At 39.0% G+C, this 18,321-nt stretch overlaps 1 protein-coding gene across 2 annotated transcripts in view; it reads left to right on the top strand.

Annotated features, from left to right (window-relative positions):
- Positions 1–5,691: 5,691 nt before the first annotated feature.
- Positions 5,692–18,321, top strand: part of ITK (IL2 inducible T cell kinase) — a 64,548-nt gene continuing 51,918 nt past the window's right edge. For both annotated transcript variants that reach the window (XM_057730147.1, XM_057730154.1), the window contains exon 1: positions 5,692–5,899. In XM_057730147.1, the coding sequence (XP_057586130.1) occupies positions 5,762–5,899 (138 nt within the window). In that variant the 5' untranslated portion in view covers positions 5,692–5,761. The remainder of the gene's footprint in view (positions 5,900–18,321) is intronic.

The raw sequence follows: 18,321 nt of genomic DNA, 5'->3' as shown, positions 1-18,321 counted from the left end.
ATTGCTTTGGCTATTCAGGGTCTTTAGTGTTTCCATACAAATTGCAAGATTTCTTGTTCTAGTTCTATGAAATACGCCATTGGTAATTTGATAGGGATTGCATTCAATCTGTAAATTGCTTTGGGTAGTACAGTCATTTTCACAATGTTGGTTCTTCCAATCCAAGAACATGGTATGTCCCTCCATCTGTTTGTATCGTCTTTGATTTCTTTCATAAGGGTCTCATAGTTTTCTGCATACAGGTCTTTTGCTTCCTTAGGCAGGTTTATTCCTAGGTATTGTATTCTTTTTGTTGCAGTGGTGAATGGGAGTTTTTCCTTAGTTTCTCTTTCTGCTTTTTCATTGTTGGTGTATAGGAATGCAAGAGATTTCTGTGCATTAATTTTGTACCCTGCTACTTTACTAAATTCATCAGTTAGTGCTAGCAGTTTTCTGGTAGAATCTTTAGGGTTTTCTATGTATAATATCATGTCATCTGCAAAGAGTGACAATTGTACTTCTTCTTTTCCAATTTGTATTCCTTTTATTTCTTTTTCTTCTCTGATTGCTGTGGCTAACTTCCAAAACTATGTTGAATAATAGTGGTAAGAGTGGGCACCCTTGTCTTCTTCCTGTCCTTAGAGGGAATGCTTTCAGTTTTTCACCATTTAGAATGATGTTGGCTGTTAGTTTGTTATATATGGCTTTTAGTATGTTGAGGTAACTTCTTTCTATGCCCACTTTCTGGAGAGTTTTTATCATAAATGACACAGTTCATTTTCAAGGAACATTTACCCAAGAGTACAACCAAGATGGGCAAAGGGATCCCAAAAGAGTTGGGGGGAGCCAGAGGCATGCTGGAGGAAGACCAGCAGAAGCCCAAGAGCTGAAGGTTGGGCTCACTGGGAGTCAGACTGGCATCTCCAACATCAAAAGAACTGCTGTCAAAGCCCTCTGAAAATAATGGCAACAATTCACATGACAAAACTTTCCCACGAAAGAAAAAGCAACAATTGTGTATCCACCACATTCAGAGGACATCAGTCCCAGATTACAGCTGTGACTTCATTGAATTCCGTGCCTGTTTCCCATCTTGCCCCAAGCATGAGCCTGAAGGAGTGGGTGAGAAGTAAGGCTAGTGAATGGGAAAGGAGGAGAAGTTAGGATGTGGTAGAAAAGGCAACATGCTTCAAAGCCTGTACCAGACCTCTGCTTAGACTGAGGAAAAGCATTAAGTTGAATATATGTTTGGAGTTTTTGTTATTAGATTGAATTGGACAGGCCTTTTTCTTAACTTTTTATTATCAAAAATTTCAAACACATAACAATGTAAGTAGAATAAAGAACCACGAACCCACCCAACACCCAGCTTCAATTGTCAACTCAGCCAAACATTTGTCATCTCTTGCCCTGCTTATTTCTCACCCTCCACCAGATTATAACAAAGCAAATCTCATATATGCTATTTTATCAATAATTATTTCAGTATGTTTCTGTGCAAAATACTCTTTGACAAAAATAACAGTGCCATTATCACACCTTAAAAATTAAAAATAATTTAATTGGGCATCAAATATGCAGTCAGTGTTCTGATTTCCCAATTGTCTCATACTGTGTTTATACAATTGATTTGTTTGAATTTAAATCCAAAAACCAGCACATGCTTGATATGGCTATTAAAATCTCTTTTAATCTTATGGGTTCTCCCTCTGACTTATCTGTTACAGACATGGGGTCAGTTGTCTTTAGCGATTTGCATACAGTGGACCAGAGGTGTCCATGGTGGATTGGTTCCAGGAGCCCCCAAATACAAAAATCCAAGGATGCTCAAGTCCCTTATATAAAATGGCATAGTATTTGTATATAACCTACACGCATCCTCCTGTAAACTTTAAATCATCTCTAGATTTCTTATAATACCCAATACAATATAAATGCTATATAAATAGATGTAAATATACTATAAATGCTATGTAAATAATTTCTGGTGCACAGTAAATTTAAGTTTTGTTTTTTGGAACTTTTTGGAATTTTTTTTTGACCCACAATTGATTGAAACCACAGATGCAGAACCCGCAAATACAGAGGATACACCGTATTCTGAACTTATCCAGCTGCATCTCTGTGCTGTCACTTATCATGTTCCTTTATCTCTTGTATTTCCTGCAAACTTGAATTTAGATCTAGAGGTTTGATGAGATTGTCTAATTTTTTTTTTGGCAAGGCTTCTGTGTAGGTGGTTTTGTGTACTTCCTATTGCATCACATCAGGAAATACATAGTCTGGTTGTCTCTCTTTTCCTGCTGTTAAGATTGATCAGTGTGTTACCATGTTATTGGTCTAATATATAAATTATAGATTTTCCTATTGGCTCTTCATGTAATGATTTTAGTAGCCATTAACGATCATTGCCTAAATCCATTATACATCATTAGGACTGCAAAATGGTGATAGTCTATCACTCCTTAATTTATTCTTTGGAATTCTTCTGTAAAGAAGGACTTTCCTTTATTAACCATTTGATTACTAAACTGAGATATGGCTCTTCAGGAAAAATAGGAAATATATTTTATTCTTTCCCTTTGTTTTCCAGTTTACAGAATAACAAATTGGTTTTCCAGCATCCTCCAAAAGTGATCGATAGGTTGGAATCTTATGAACTCATAAGATTTTAACATTTTGACTGTTCTTCAAGTCATTGCAAAGAATTCATTTGATCCCCAAATTGTTTCATCTTTGACAAGTAGGAGCTTCTTGAATTTGGGTCCTGAGAATTGGATGTTTTTAAAACCAAAACAAATGGATTATTTTTACGTATGTTTTCCTGAGAGTGATGGGGAAAATACTGGGCCTCTTAAGGTTATGTTTAGGTGAGGACAAAGACCAATCCCAGTGAGGGGGTCTGAAGGTGTTATGAGAGAGAGAATATATCACTTATAATTACACTCCATGGAGACTTGGCAAACGAAAAGCTCCTATTACAACAGCTACTGATGACATTTTACTTTCCCACATGAAAATACTTTGTGAAGTCTATAACTCTTTCAACCTGAACAAACTAGGTATAAATCTACCCTTCTCAAAGGACATTACAGTGTAGTTTGGAATATGCACTGTATTAGTTACAATTAGGTTTACTGTTTGTGACAGAACCTCAAAATAACAGGGTCTTACAAAATAAAATTTTATTTCTCTTTATATTAAAGAAAAAGTCCTCCCAGGCTGCATGGAGGATTCAAGGTCATCAGGACACCAGGATCTTTCTATTTTATGCTCCATTGTCTTCAACATGCAATTTCTACCTCATGATATACAGTAGCTGCTCCAGCTCCAACCACCACATCCACATTCTAGTTAGCAGGAAGGAGGAAAAATAGAATGAAAAGGGTATGAGAATTGCCATTAAGGACATTCTCTTGAAGTTGTGCTCATAACTTCTGCTCTCTTCAATTAGCTAGAAAACAGTTAAAATGACTGAAAAATGTAATCTTTATTCTGGCTGGCCAGATGCCCAGATAACCTTCAGGGAGTCAGTTACCTGGGAAGAAGGGGAGAATAGATACTTGGAGAAAACAGCAATTGCTGTCTCGAGCCCACATTCAGGACAGAGAAGAAATACTACCTCTTTTGGGCAGTCTATTTCCACACATATGTCTTAAAACCTCTGAATAGAGGAAGGGAAATCATTTAAAGTGTCCCCGCCCCCCAATTCTGAGTGTCTTGATTATGCCGGGGCACCTAGTATATGAGACAAAATTTAGCTGTAGTTTGGTAATTTACATGAAAAAAAATTTTAGATCATTGCACTCCTATACAGCAATAATGATTGTTCTGTTTCATTATTCATTATTATTTGTCTGGTATATGCCATCTCTGCTTACACTATTTCTTGGCTATTTACTTCATGCTAGAAGTAAGACTCACTTATGATACTTTATATCCTAATTGTAAAGCCAGATACATGACTAGTATTCACCATTCACAGAGTTTATGGGATTCAGTCCTCAGAAGGATCCTCACAGAGACTAAGCATCAGGGAGGATAAGTAGCTCACTCAAAGAAATAGTAAGTGACAGAGCTGGGATTCTAACATAATTTTATCTGTCTTTAGAGCCCATGTATGCTTTGTTTATTATGCCATTCTGAAGGATTTACTTATTTTCTGCTCTTTCACTATGTTTTACAATGGAAAAGCAACAATTTCTCTGTAGCATGGACAAACTATTATAGGCTTTTATCTAAATTTAACAAAATAATAAGCTATAATGTGTTTTTCTTAAGTGTTTTATTCCCATTGTCTCTAATAATTGTCCAACCCAGTTTGGCGATTACTCATTCAACACATTTTTCTAAACATCCTTTTAATGGTGCCAGGCACCATGATGGTTGCTGAGTATGTAACGGTGAGCAAAAATACGTGTAGTCCTTACCATTAGGGAGCTTCTAGACCAGTAGGGGAGACAAACATTAATCCAAAAATTGCCCTCCCCAAAGTACAATAACAACAGTCATAAGGGGTATGTCATAAGGTGCCATCTGCATATAATTGGCGGATTTGACTTAGTAAAGCCAGGAAGGCTTCCCTGAGGAAGTGACATGTTGGCTGAGAATAGCAGTATAACTTAGTTAAAGCAGGCGAAGCAGGGGAGAGAAGATGTTTTCAGGCAAAGGGAGCAGATATTCAAAGCAGCATGAGAAGCATGCATGAGGGTCAAAGTGAAAATGTGTGAGCAGCGAGGTATGAGATGAGACTGGCAAGGAAGCCAGAGAGCAGCCCCACATGTAGGGGCACCATTATTCCCCTTCGTTGGTAAAAAAAGCTGAGGCTCAGAGCTCTTGAGCAATTTGCCTATAGTCTCACAGTTAGTTAGCTGGTGGAGCCAGAAGCCAACCTTTGGTAGATAAAGATGTCCTTGTCCTAATCCCTAGAACTTGGGCATATGTTAGCTTACATGACAAAGGCGAATTAAGGTAGAATATAGAATTAAGATTGCTAATAAACAGATCTTAAAATCAGGAGATTATTTTAGATTATCCAGGCAAGTCCAATATAATCTTAATGATCCTTAAATAAGGAAGAGGGAGGCAGAAGAAGAGGTTACAGGTGTATGAGATGAGAACACTTGACCTGCTGTTGCAGGCTGAGAGACAAGGCATGCAGGTAGTCCTAGAAGCTGGAAAGGGCAAGGAAACAGATCTACCCTAGAGATCCTTCAGAAAAGACCACAATGCTGCTGACATCTTGATTTTTAAGCCCAGTGAGGCCTGTTTTGCACTTCTGAACTACAGAGCTGTAAGATAAAAATTCACGAGGCACTAAACTTGTGATAATTTGTTACAGCAGCCAACAAAAAACTAATACACAAACTATGTCCATCGACTCCAAAGCCCATGTGACTACCTCTTGTGCTACGTGCCTTAACTCTTAGATGGGCTAAACCAGGAACTACAGAGATTAAACTCTAATCCGTCATATTGTTCTGAGTTTAAGGTTCTTCAAATATCATTTCTAAACCGTACAGCAAAGGGTATGTATAATTTTTACATATGCCTCATAGTTTTGTGAATTTCGAAAGGATGTGGTTATGGGCTTTGACATCAGAAGAGAAGCTCCGCGATATTGACTGAACGTTGATAGAGAGATAACATTGGAGGCAAGTTGTCTTTGAACGACTCTCTGAAGATCAACGGCCTCCCCATTGCATTCCTTGCCCTGAAGCTGTTTCCTCTGGTTGTGCTGAGGGGTGATGCCCAAGGTGCATCACTTTTCAGGAACTGGACCATGAACAACTTTATCCTCCTGGAAGAGCAGCTCATCAAAAAATCCCAACAAAAGAGAAGAACTTCGCCTTCGAACTTTAAAGTTCGATTCTTTGTTTTAACCAAAACCAGCCTGGCATACTTTGAGGACCGTCATGGGGTATGTGAGCACTTTGTTTTGTCTTTTTTAAAACAGTATTTTAGAGTTAGACTGGGCTGAATCATCATGAAGATATACATAGAATAAAATAGGAATACAGAAAACACCGATGTGCTTGTTATAGTAATCTAAAAAATATAGTAAGAGTAATTGGAAGAGAACGTGAAGTCAAGAGATGGGCTAATTGTATCAGGTGATTTCAGTTCTAAAAACTAAAAAAGTAAGTTTATTATTCATTAGCTTGTTTTTCCCTTGCAAGTTTAGCTTTTAAATTATAATATTTTATGTGGCAAATGGAATGGTTAAGTGATGGGTCCCATGTCAACATTTTTATGGATTCAGTTTTATTTGTCTCAATGGTCATCACTCATCTGACATTTTGAATAATAGTCCTTGGGCATTTAATTGTCTAAAATTTACAAAGCCCAGTGGTACTTCCTTCACCTCTTGGAAAACTTCCCAGGAGATTAGGGTTATCATGCACAAAATATTACGCAGTATAGACCAGCAATTCTTATCCAGAAGATTATAGCTCTTTAGCTAAGTCAGTCTTTATATATCTAAAGATATTCTTTATATTCCATAACATCAATAATAATAAGAGCAACATGAATAATGATAACAATGTAGTTTGGTACAAAAGGCACTGGAGGAGAGGTCAGGAGACCAAACTCTACTTCTCTTTAGGTGAGTTAGCTTGGGCAAACGTCTCTACCTTCTGCATCAGGTTCTTTCTTTATAAAATGAAAGTACTGGAAATACCACCTACGACATTCCTTTCTTCTTTAAAATCCTTTGTTTCTATGAAGTGGCACTTGTGCAGCCTTTCTCAGCAATATTTTGAAGCACGTTTGCCTTCTTACCATAACACTGTATTATTTCTCCATCATCAGGGAGGTAGGGGAAAATAAAGTTAGGTGCTTGTTGGTCACAGACACAAAGGCACTCTGATTCTCAGCTGGGCTCTGACTTCGTAGGTGTAGGCATGAGGCTGGGGTCTTTTGAGAACCAGGCTCTAAAGTGTCCCATGAGATGCAGTCCTGAAGGAGGCCAGGCTGGATGTGGAGCCCCTGGGTGCCTGGACTTCTAAGCTGCAGATGAAATAACACCGCCTCTTTTGTAGAGGTCAAAAGACATGCACATCTTAAGCAGATTCTGACTGATAATAATCAGCCAATCAATTGGGAGGAATATGGAATTACTTACATGCAAGGCCCCTTTGGTAGGTATTCAATAAGTATTTGTTGACCAAGTTAATAGAGGGCCAATAGCCAAGTTTTTTACTTGGAGAATTCATCATTTAGAGCTGAATAATCACATGGCATCCGTCTATTTTTTTTCCTATTGTGAATGGGACATTAGAAGCTCTTGTTTCATATTTAAAGAGCAATCATTTACATTTAAATATTTTTTTCAAAGCCTGTTTTGTAGTTTCCACCAATTTTTTTTCCTGACTCAACACTCATATAGCATCACCTCATGAAGTTAGTACTGATCGTTTCTGAGCATAATTTCTGTTCGTGAACTGTTTGGTTGCGAATTCTGTACAATATTATTTGCAGATAGTCACACAACCAAATAGTCTTGATTCAGAATTTTGTTGGTTATAATTTCATGTAGACAATGTTGTAAAATAACTCAGCTTCTTCATTAGAGCATTATGAAAATTCTAGGACAATTAATTCATTCTGGGGAGCCCTGAACTACAGTTTTTAACATTTCCATGTGGGATACAGCATATACATAATGCACAAACATCAAATTTCTTATTTGCTAATGCCTAGGCTTTATATTCATAAATAACATTTTAAAAAGCATTTCTTTAAATATTATAGAAATTTATTGATTAAATTTTCCAAGGTCACTGAGAAAGGCAAGATATGTCAGTTATTATTGTTTATGCTCTATGTGCTTTCCATTGCTTAGGGCCATCAATTTGCACACAAGGGTGCATTGTTCATTGCCCATAAATAAGAATAACATTACACTTGTGGGAAGAAGCTTTTTTTTAAATTTATTTTTTAATTAAAGCCTCAGTCTTGCCATCTGTAAAATGGATGTGATAATAGCATTCACTTCATGGAAAATGGTGAATATTAAGAGAGAATGTATTTAGACTGACCTATTTGAAATTACCTTTTGGTAGATCAAAAAAAAAAAGATCAGAGAATATGGGCAATTTCATATACGTAGTTCAACTTAATATATAAAGCACTTAGCATAAGTCCTGTCACCTAGTAAGCACCTGGTAAAAATGAGCTATTATTTTATCATCATTATATCTGTGAAGAAGCTAGCAGGGTGGCATAACATATTCGTTTTTCAAATGAAGGGAAACATTCAAGGAGTCTTCAGTCTGGCTAACACCAGGGTCCTGGATTCCCTCTATTCTGTGGCTAAATATAAGTGTGTGGGTAGAGGCATACATGCGTCATGAGATGTGTGATATTGGGCCAACATTTCCCCTCTCAGGGTCTCAACTTCTTTTTCTCTTTCCTCATTTGTAAAATTATGTTCATTGCAGCTCTAAAATTCTGTGATTTATGACATCATATAAAAACAATCCTTCTACATAGTCAGGAATGAATACTGTAGTTCTGCAAAATGTCTGTTTTTTTTCTAACTTCATATTTCCATGCCCACTGTCATTATAATACATACTGAATGAGCCTTTTATTTTAACACGGATTTAGATTCGATGTCAGATGCCTGTTCCAAGTACTGAGATATGCAAGTATTTTTGGTGGGGCCAGGAAGCTCCTTTGTCATGCTGGAGCAGTGGGCCAGAAAGAAACATGGAGCTGTCAGGTGATGGTTGGCCACCAGGCGTGATTTCAGACACTCCCCTGTGCCTGCCAGTTTTTTAGCAAGGTGATCCCTGTTGCCAGACAGTCTTTAAAAAAGGACAAGGAAAGATGAGGGCCCAGTGGTGTGCTAGTAAATGTCTAACAATCACTGTAGTGGCAGTGGCAGTAGAGAATATGGGAGAGCCTTTGTTTGTGGTGTTTGCCAACTTCTGTAGTGTAAAAAATCTCATCGTGACCAATTTCAAACTACCAATGTAAAGTCTACTGACTCAGAGAACTCCTGAAAGTTTACCAATCAGCCCTACGGCCAACACAAGCAGGCTCCAGCACATCCCTGGCAGGCTTAAATAAAAATACATTCCGGAGATGTAGTCACCTACTGAACAACGTGCTTAGTTGCACATGACTGATATCAGATCCTCTTTAGGGCTAAAAGAGAGAAGTGCTCCCCACCCCACCCCTGCCGCGGGCTCAGGCACTTTGAGTAGGCACGGGATGGAAGGGGCAGCACAGATGGGAGACAAGTGTCACAGAATGATGAGGCCAGAATAGTCAGCTAGAGCCGGCTTCAAATGCCACTTCTATCACGATCTACATGTGGGATCTCAGGCAAGACATTTAACCTCTTTAAGCCTGTTTCCTATTGGTAAAGTAAGGACCCCAACACTACCTACCTCAAGCAATGTTGAGTATTTCATGAGAAAAGTATGCTATAAATTTGGTATTAATAGGACTGTCTTGATCTTCTGAAAGTCCCTCAGGAGAAATGGAAAGTTTTCCCTACTTTAATGAGTCTTTGCACCTTAGGAAACAAGTTTTCTGTGGTTACCATAGCATGGGAGCCATTACCATTTACATAGGACAGGAAAAACAGTCAAGATCACCATTCTAGTCATTGTCTGGGTAGGGTGACCACTCCTCATGGATGCTTCCCTTCAGCCTACAGTCTGATCTAGCAGCAGAAACACGTCTTGTAACATGCATCCTTCCAAATTAAAGATGGCAGGTGGGGAGAGGGTCCCCTTTCCTTGCTTTTGGCAGCATTATTGCATAATGGGCAAAAACACAGCTTCTGGTGTCAGACAGATTTGGGTCAAAGAGCAGCTCTACCACTTAAGAGCTGTGTGGCTTTGCAAAGGTTGCTGAATGCTGCGTGACCTGCTACAAAGTGATTTACATGTTTTAAAATGATCAGACATTCCTTCTTGATGTTTTTTAATGAGATGAATGTCACCATTATTCTAATAATAATAGTAGCTAATATTTACTGAGTACGTACTATTTGTCAGTCACTGTGCTCGATGAATTATTTCATCTAATTCTATACTTAGCCTGTAAGTTAGGAACCATTATTACCCCAATTTACAGAGCATGTAACTGAGGCAAAGAGAATTTAAATACCTCCCTTATGTCCCCAGAGCCAACACAGCCTCCCTGATGAGCAGTTCTTATTACTGTTAGCAGTTGTTGCTCACAGGCAATTGGGGGTTCCACTTGGCTATTACTGAGTACGTAATGCCTTCTTGCTCTAGAGTGCTCCATGTAAAGGGCAGTCCTGAAAATCAGCAACCATGCCATATAGGTCTTCTGCAATGAAATGTGTTATGAGCTCTATACTCCAGAACAAATCTTTGTCTTCATTCACTTCTGGAAGCCCCCACCTTGTGTCCAAACTTTGGCACTGAACGTTCCTCTAGGATCTGCCCATTTCTCTCCGTTTCCTAGAGTCACCTTCCTCATGGAAGCTGCCAGCATCTCTCACCTGGGATTGCTACCACCTCCTAACGGTCTCCCTGCACCCACTCCACCTGGCCCCCCACCACTCCATTCCCCACACAAGAGCCAGTGTGAGCTTTCCACATGGTGCCTGTGATCATGTCCTGATGACCTTCATCAGATGCTGGCGTGTCCCTTTAGTGGTCCTCCCTTTACCCTGAGGATGGACACCAGCATCTATCACACAGTCTCCTCCATCTCAGTTCATACTCCTTTTTCTCCCATCTAACTGCGCTCCAACCACATAAGATTTTCTTCAACTTTTATGACCTCTATTTTAAATGTCACTTGCTTGGGTAAGCCTTCTTTCATTTGCCTAGCCTAGGTCATCTCCTCTTGTTATGCTCTGCCACAGCAGCACATGCCAGTTGTAATCACCTATTTATTAATGTGATTATTGTCCTGATGTCATTCTTCTACCCTACCCTCCATTAGACTGTAACCTTTACAAAGGCTGGTGCCCCATTTGCTAAAGATGGTGTCACCAGGGTCTACTGCAGTGCCTGGTGCATACTATTCACTCATTCACTATCTGTGAAAGAAAGAAAATAAGGGAAGTAGGGAGGAAGGGCATGAGGTATAGATACAGTTGGAGAGGTTCGAGTTACACACATGGACCCCTAACAGAACAAGGCTCAACACAAAAAGAGTAGAGAGCGAAGCAAGTGATATAAGACTTCAAACAGGAGATTCCCAGGTGCGGGAGTAAGTGATTAGGACTCTCTGGATGCAGCAGTTCACGGCCTAGCCTTGAAAGAGGAAGAGAAGGATTCAGGAGGTTTGAATTTTAAGATTTGGGTCAGAGACACATGTAGAAACCAGCAAGGGGGCCAGTCCCCCCTCCCAATTGTTTTTAAGAGAACCAAGCAACTCTGTTCTCTTTCACCCTCCACCCTGTCTTACCCTTCCTTCCTTCCCTTTTACAGCTAAACCCTTTGTAGATAATGTTCTCAGAGCTACCCGAGCATTTTTGCTTGAGACTTTCACCACTCAACGGTCTCTCCCCACTTCATTCCTACATGACTGAGTTGCCTTCCAGCTCGGCTCCCACTGACACTCAAGGCTCCGTACAATCTACTATCCATGCAACACCTAGAATGGACTTTTAAAGTGAGAAATCAGATATTATGCCCTACTTTAAAGCCCTCTGTCAGTGTTTAGAGTATTTAAATGATTTCTCAACTATGGCCTACAAGACCCTTCATCCGTGGTCCTTACCTGCCTTTCAGATTCATGTATTCCAATCCCTTCATCATCATCCATCATGCTTCCATCATCCCTGTCTTTTCTCTGAAACTTGAACACCCCAAGCCATGCCCCCCAGCTAGGGCCTTTGTACATGGGCAGGACTAGGGTGAGACACACCTAAGGGGGCATTCACTTTTAGGTCCTGCAAGGGCAGGGTCTTTGCATTCACTGCTCCCACTGTCTGGAACACCCCAGATTTTTGTAGGTTTTGTTCTTTATTGTTTCCCATCTCTTCAAATATTTTCCCAGAATGCTGTTTCTTTTTCCTTTTCTTTTAAAGTCCATAGATACTTCAATATATCAGTATCTGCATTTATTTATTGAGTTTATTGATGTGCTTTCCTGTTTATGGTCTGTCTCTACATCCACTGGAAGGTCATTTCCATGAGCAACTGCCTTGCTCATCCCCGTATCACCAACATCTAATATAGTGCTGAGCATGTAGTAGGTAGTCAATAAATAAGCAGGGAATGAATGAAGGTCACATAACTCAAGCTGAATTCAGAAGAGCATCTGGGTGCTAAAAATGTGGGCCTTGCCTAGCCAGGCAAAGAAAAGTAAGAATCCAAAGCAAAATACCTTGTAATTCAGGCCACTCAAAGCCAAGAATGTGCAGTTTTGATGTCTGCATTAATGGAGTTTCTTTGTGAATTGATTTTTGCATGTCTAATGTGATGTTGATGTTTTATGGAGACAGCCACTGATAGAGAATTCTTGTTTTAGAGGCAAATACTCCCAAGTTAAAATTAGATCCGATTTCTTCTGCTCAGGGACTGGTACATTCATTAATCAGTTTCTGCAGTAAAAAGAGGCCACAGGGCAAGACTCTAAATGTGAGGGCTTAGTTCCTGACTCAGTCTAGAAGAAAGGTTTAACTGGAAAGCACAAGAGCTCAGTTTCTTGAACCATGAGGTTCATGTAATACATGATATCTTTAACTCAAACTCAGAAATGGACCCTACGGAAAACCATTTTAACACTCTTCTCAAGTTTTCAAGGGCCAAATAGTAGTCTTTATCCTCCCATTTCCTTAACTAAATAGTAATAAATTCTTCCACTCATCAATGAGTTTTTAGACCTACAAAAATAGTACATCTTCCAGAACCTAATTTTCATTGGGAGGTTCGTCTGGATTTGCCTTCACAAGACTTGGGGGGTCTCACTTAAAGGGATCCATAGGAGGAAACAGAAGTTCTGGCATGGTTTCCCATGCATGGAAAATTCAGTTTCTTGAAATTCAGTAAAAGTTGTCGGTATTTTAATAGAATAAGAACCTGTTCCAAACTCTTATGTTGCCATATAACTCCTACTAACCTAAAGTTATTTATAAGTAGACATTATATTTTCCTTTTTGTGATATTTACAAGTCATAGAATTATACCTGCATATTATAAAAAAATCAAATGTAGGACTTTTATCTCTAAAATGACATATATTTGTGCCACAGCTTTATTATTATTATTATTATTATTAACCTAACACTGTATCAAAGAAATGTTTCTATTTTGATACATATAGATTTACTCATTTGTTCAGCAAAAGGAGTAAATGAGCACCTACTATGTGCAGGGTGCCATGCTAGAGATGAGGAATACAGTGGTAAGTAATAGAGACAAGGTGTCTGACCTCATGCTTACATGCTAGTGGAGGAAACAGGCAACAAGCAAGTATATAAATATATTGAGCAGATATAGACTGTGGTGGGTTCTATGGAAAGACTAAGCAATTGCTGGGGCTGAGCGGGAAGAGGGGTCAGAGAAGAAATTTCTATCTAGGGTAAAGCTTGAAGGATGAGAAAGAGCCAGTCAAGTTAAGAAATAGAGGAGAGCATTCCAGGCAGAGGCAACTGCCAGTGCGAAGCCTCGAGGTAGAAAAAGGCTTTGCCTGTGTGAGGGATAGACAACTGAACACAGAGTTTAAGAGCCCCTTTCTTAAATCTTATAGCATTCCTCTCCAGGGATGCTTGTTCTAGACTCATCCTACCCCACCTTTTGGTGGAAAAGCACCTGGTGTACCAACACTGAGGACCTCATACTAACGCTGAGCTCGGGTGGCCTTTATTTTTCTTTTATTTTTTTATAAATTTATTTATTTATTTATTGGCTGCGTTGGGCCTTTGTTGCCACACACTGGCTTTCTCTAGTTGCTGCGAGTGGGGGCTACTCTTCATTGTGGTGCACAGGCTCCTCATCGTAGTGGCTTCTCTTGTGGAGCACGGGCCCGCGGCACACGGGTTCAATGGCTGCAGCACATGGGCTCAATAGTTGCGGCTCACGGGCTCTAGAGCACAGGCTCAACAGTTGTGGCGCACGGGCTTAGTTGCTCTGTGGCATGTGGAATCTTCCCAGAGCAGGGATCGAACCCATGTCCGCTGCTTGGCAGGTGGATCCTTAACCACTGAGCCACCTAGGAAGTCCTCGGGTGGCCTTTAATAGCAAAGACTGAAAACAAGTTAGAATCAGGTTAAATCCACTTCAATTAATCTCCAGAGACTGAGCAGCAAGCCTTCACACCCCCATACTGTTAAAAAAATTAATGAAACAGTGGCACCCAACTGTTTTCCAAAACTCTTTTGTCCGAAGACATCAATTTACTGTCTCTATGAGAATGATCTTTACTCTCATACAGACATAAATTTCATGTAGTTAAAATCATAATGCATGACAATTTTATATTCTTCCATTTATTCTTTTTCCATTATTCTTTTGTAAATACATTTCCATTTGTGGACTCCAAATTAATCATTTTCTCAAATATATGATTTTTTAAATAATCGAGTGGTTCACGTCAGAGATATACTTATCTATTTTCTGTTCTGAACACATTGACGAACTTATCTGTCATCTATTGTTTGACATTCGGGTTGTTTCCAGGTGTGGTGAAAATACTGAAAAACAATAGTATACCTAATACAGAACTGTCTGCTTTTTTAAAATCGGCTCTTAGGATAGAGTTATGAGGGATAACTGCGTCAAAGGATAGCACTTTCTGATTTCTACCATTTGTTGCTACATAATCTTCCAAAGAGATCAAAGCAATGGATGGGACCACCAATAGTTACCAGAACCATTGGAGAAGATTATGTTTCTAACAAGAAACTAATCAAAAAGAAAAAAAAGAATTCCATTGTTGTAGTGATCTTCAAATGTATCAATACTATTTTTATAGGTTTTGAATGTTACAGTGAGAGAGAGGGGGAAAATAGAATATTTTATACATGGGTAAGATGATTTGATTTAAAGTCAGTCTTACGTATATGTAGATGAACTCACTACCTACCTGGTAGGATTGAAGGGGTGCCAAAAAGCCTCCTACTCCCTAGATGATCATCTTAGAGGATCTGAAAGGTTCACATGAATGAGCTCTTTGGGTTAGATCATCACGCGTCTTTATTAAGAAGCAAGCCATTTTTGACTGCTCTATGGAGGTCAGCTCTAATTTTAGATACGGCTTCAGGGACTGAAAGTCTCAAGCAGACTGTAATTCTGTAACTCTAGAAAAGTGGGATGAGGTGAGGAAGCAACAACACGGCAGCTTAACAGAATGGGGACCTAGTCCTGACTAACCTGGGTGACCTTGGTCAAGTCCTTCTTCTACCTGGGAGTTGGTTATCTTGTCCATAGTATCAAGGGATTGGACTAGATCAAAGTTTTCCAACTTTTTAAAGCATGGAGCTCCCTTGTAGTACAAAATTATACATGTTACTCCTATTCCCATATGTGAAGCAGAGGAGGAAGTGTTCTAGTTGAAACGAGAACAGGAAGGCTGCCCAGAACCCTCACCCCTGACCTGCAATAATCACCAAGTTGCTTCCAATTCTATGGCCTCATTCTCCCCAGGCTGTAAATTGAATAGTAGAAATGAGTAGATAAGAGCTAGTTTTGAAAGTCATTTCACCTTGAAGCCTCATCTCTAATGTAAAAAGTTAGATTGAATGATCTCTAAAGACCTCTCCAGCTCAAAAGAAGTAGAAACTATGTGATTGTATCTCACTGCCCATGATATTAGGAATTCACAAATAGATATGGAGATTAGTTAAATATGGAAATCTTTCCAGGAAGTAATACATCTAAGAGATGGTTAATAACTGTATGGCTGGTAAAAAAGCATGTTATCAAAATCCAAGCACGAACCCAAGAATGCACCTTAAGAAAGAAGGCAGTCATTTCGAATGTAACCAACATAGAATAGTATGAGCCAATATTTAATGTGTTTCAGGGTACCAGATTAAGAGCTTTACAAGTATCATGTCAAAAATATTCACAATAATTACATGCAGTACATCCTACTATCATCCCCATTGTATTGATGAGAAAACAGAGGCTTGGAGAAGCTAAGCATCTTTTGTTAGGTCAGACATCTGGGACAAATATTAGAGTTGGATTAAGTGCTCTACAATGGGTATTTCCAATCTAGGCTTGTTTGGGTCTGAGAAGTCTTGTAACAGAAGCCATGGTGGCTGAGAAGGGAGAGTTGGGGCAAGGACTCATTGGTGAGTTTCCAACACTGTCTAATGAAGTCCTGAGTGGGGACCAGTAGGAATGCTCCTGTTAGCTCAGCGGGCCTACCTGAATGACAGCATAACAACAGTGTCAACAACAGCAACCTGCAACAATAACTATAAGAAGAGGACCAAACGTTCCTATGGATTTTGTCATTTATCCTCATAATTCTTTGAAGAAGGTGAAAGTCAAATTCTGTTCTAGACAGGAAGCAATAGAAACACAGAGAAGTTAAGCAATTGCCCATGGTCAAAATAGTGGCCGTAAGTACAAAAGCAACAATTTGCTTAAGATCAGCGATCCCTTGTAGTTTGATCCCACACTGCTTCCTTGCCTGAAAGCAACCAACATAATCGATTTCCTGTCAGTTCTTCCAATGATACTTTACGTGTGTATATATATAAATACAAATAAACTTTCTTCTTTCCCTCCTTTGTATACAATGGCAGCATATTCTATTGACACATACACTTCCTAGCTTTTCTTTTGGTTGATTAGCAATACTTCTTGAAGATCAATTCATATTGATATGCAAGGGGCTCCTTTATTCTTTTCTTTTTGTTGTATAATATTTTGTTGTATGGATAAAAAAAATTATCTTGATGGATGTTTAGTCTGTTTCCAATTTTTTTTTTTTTGTCATTACAAACAATGAGGAATGAGTAAACTTGTAGGTACCTCACTTTCTATATGTATGTCTTTCTTAACCTGGGGAAATTTTGCCCACCATTGGCAATGTCTGGAGAAATTTTTGGTTGTCATAACGGGGGAAGGGGATGCTATTGGCTTTGGTGGGTAGAGCCAGGGATGTTAAGTACCCTACAAGGCACAGGACAAACTCATGACAAAGAATTATCCAGTCCAAAATGTTAATAGTGCCAAGGCTGGGAAGCTGTGGTCTGTAGAAAACATTTCTACAAGTGGGATTGCTGTGTCAAAGGATATTTACATCTGTTATTTTGCTGAACATGACCAAATTAATTCTCCATGGAAACTGTACCAGTCAACATTCCCCAGGGCCACGTGTGAAACGCTTGTTTTCTCAAAACCTCACCAACAGTATTATCATATGTTTTGATCTTTGCAAGTCTGATAGGCTTAAAAAATGGTATCTCAGTAAAATTTATTTACACTTCTATTATTATAGTGAGTGAGCATATTTTCATGTGTTTAAGAGCAATTTATATCCCTTTTGCCCATCTTTCTATAGTGTTGTTAGTATCTACCTTAATAATTTGTAGAAGCTCTTTATCTATTAGCTAAAACCTTTGAGCAGACTGGCTTTAACTTACCTTTACATTGTCAAGAAATTGTTACCCACTTGCCAATCATTCTAGATATCTTATTCAAATCATTCCTATTAAGAGTTTTGTCATGGAGTCCACAAATATTACTTTTTGCTTCACACTTGGTCCTACCTGCTGTCCCCTCAATCAACCAAGTAACAAATAATCAATTCAACATCATCTCTGTGCAAGGAGTTCTTTCCTGAAATCTAATGAAGCTGTTATCCATTTATATACTTTGGCTACTAAATCTCCAGTGCTTGAAAGGTAGATTCAAAAATATATTCTTTCAAACTCATTAAAAATCTGATATGCCCTATTCTGGAAAGAAGGAGGGCTTGAAAGAGCACTCAAAAACTAGAGATGCTGAGAGACAAAACGTGCAGGACACCTTCAGGATCTACTCTGTACCACTTAGTTCTTGCTCTTAATTTCCACATTAAATCCTTTTCTCTCTGCCCATTTTTGTAAGCAAATTTAAACAAACATGCTTTTTTAATGACTAAGATCATTGCTAAGAAGAATAAGGCTTGGAATTTTTCCTGAATTATTGCTTCAGCTTTACGACAAATATACCACATAAAAGCACACAGAGTTGCTTTATTCATCTATGAAGAAAAGCAGCTATCACTCAAGAAAAGCATGAGAAGAAATGTCATGAACTTGACCCTCCATGTATACAGAAGAGTAAGTTTCAGGTGCTGCCTGGCTGCCACTGACTGCTAACGGGGTCATGAGGTTACAAAGGCAAAGAGCTACAATCATTTTGCACACCCAGCATGTGGTGTGTACCACTTGGCCTT

This window comes from Hippopotamus amphibius, chromosome 1 (genome assembly GCF_030028045.1).
Source record: "Hippopotamus amphibius kiboko isolate mHipAmp2 chromosome 1, mHipAmp2.hap2, whole genome shotgun sequence".
NCBI classification, from domain to species: Eukaryota; Metazoa; Chordata; class Mammalia; order Artiodactyla; family Hippopotamidae; genus Hippopotamus; species Hippopotamus amphibius.
Note: the sequence above shows the minus strand (reverse complement) of the source record. Positions and strands in the feature narration are given on the sequence as shown.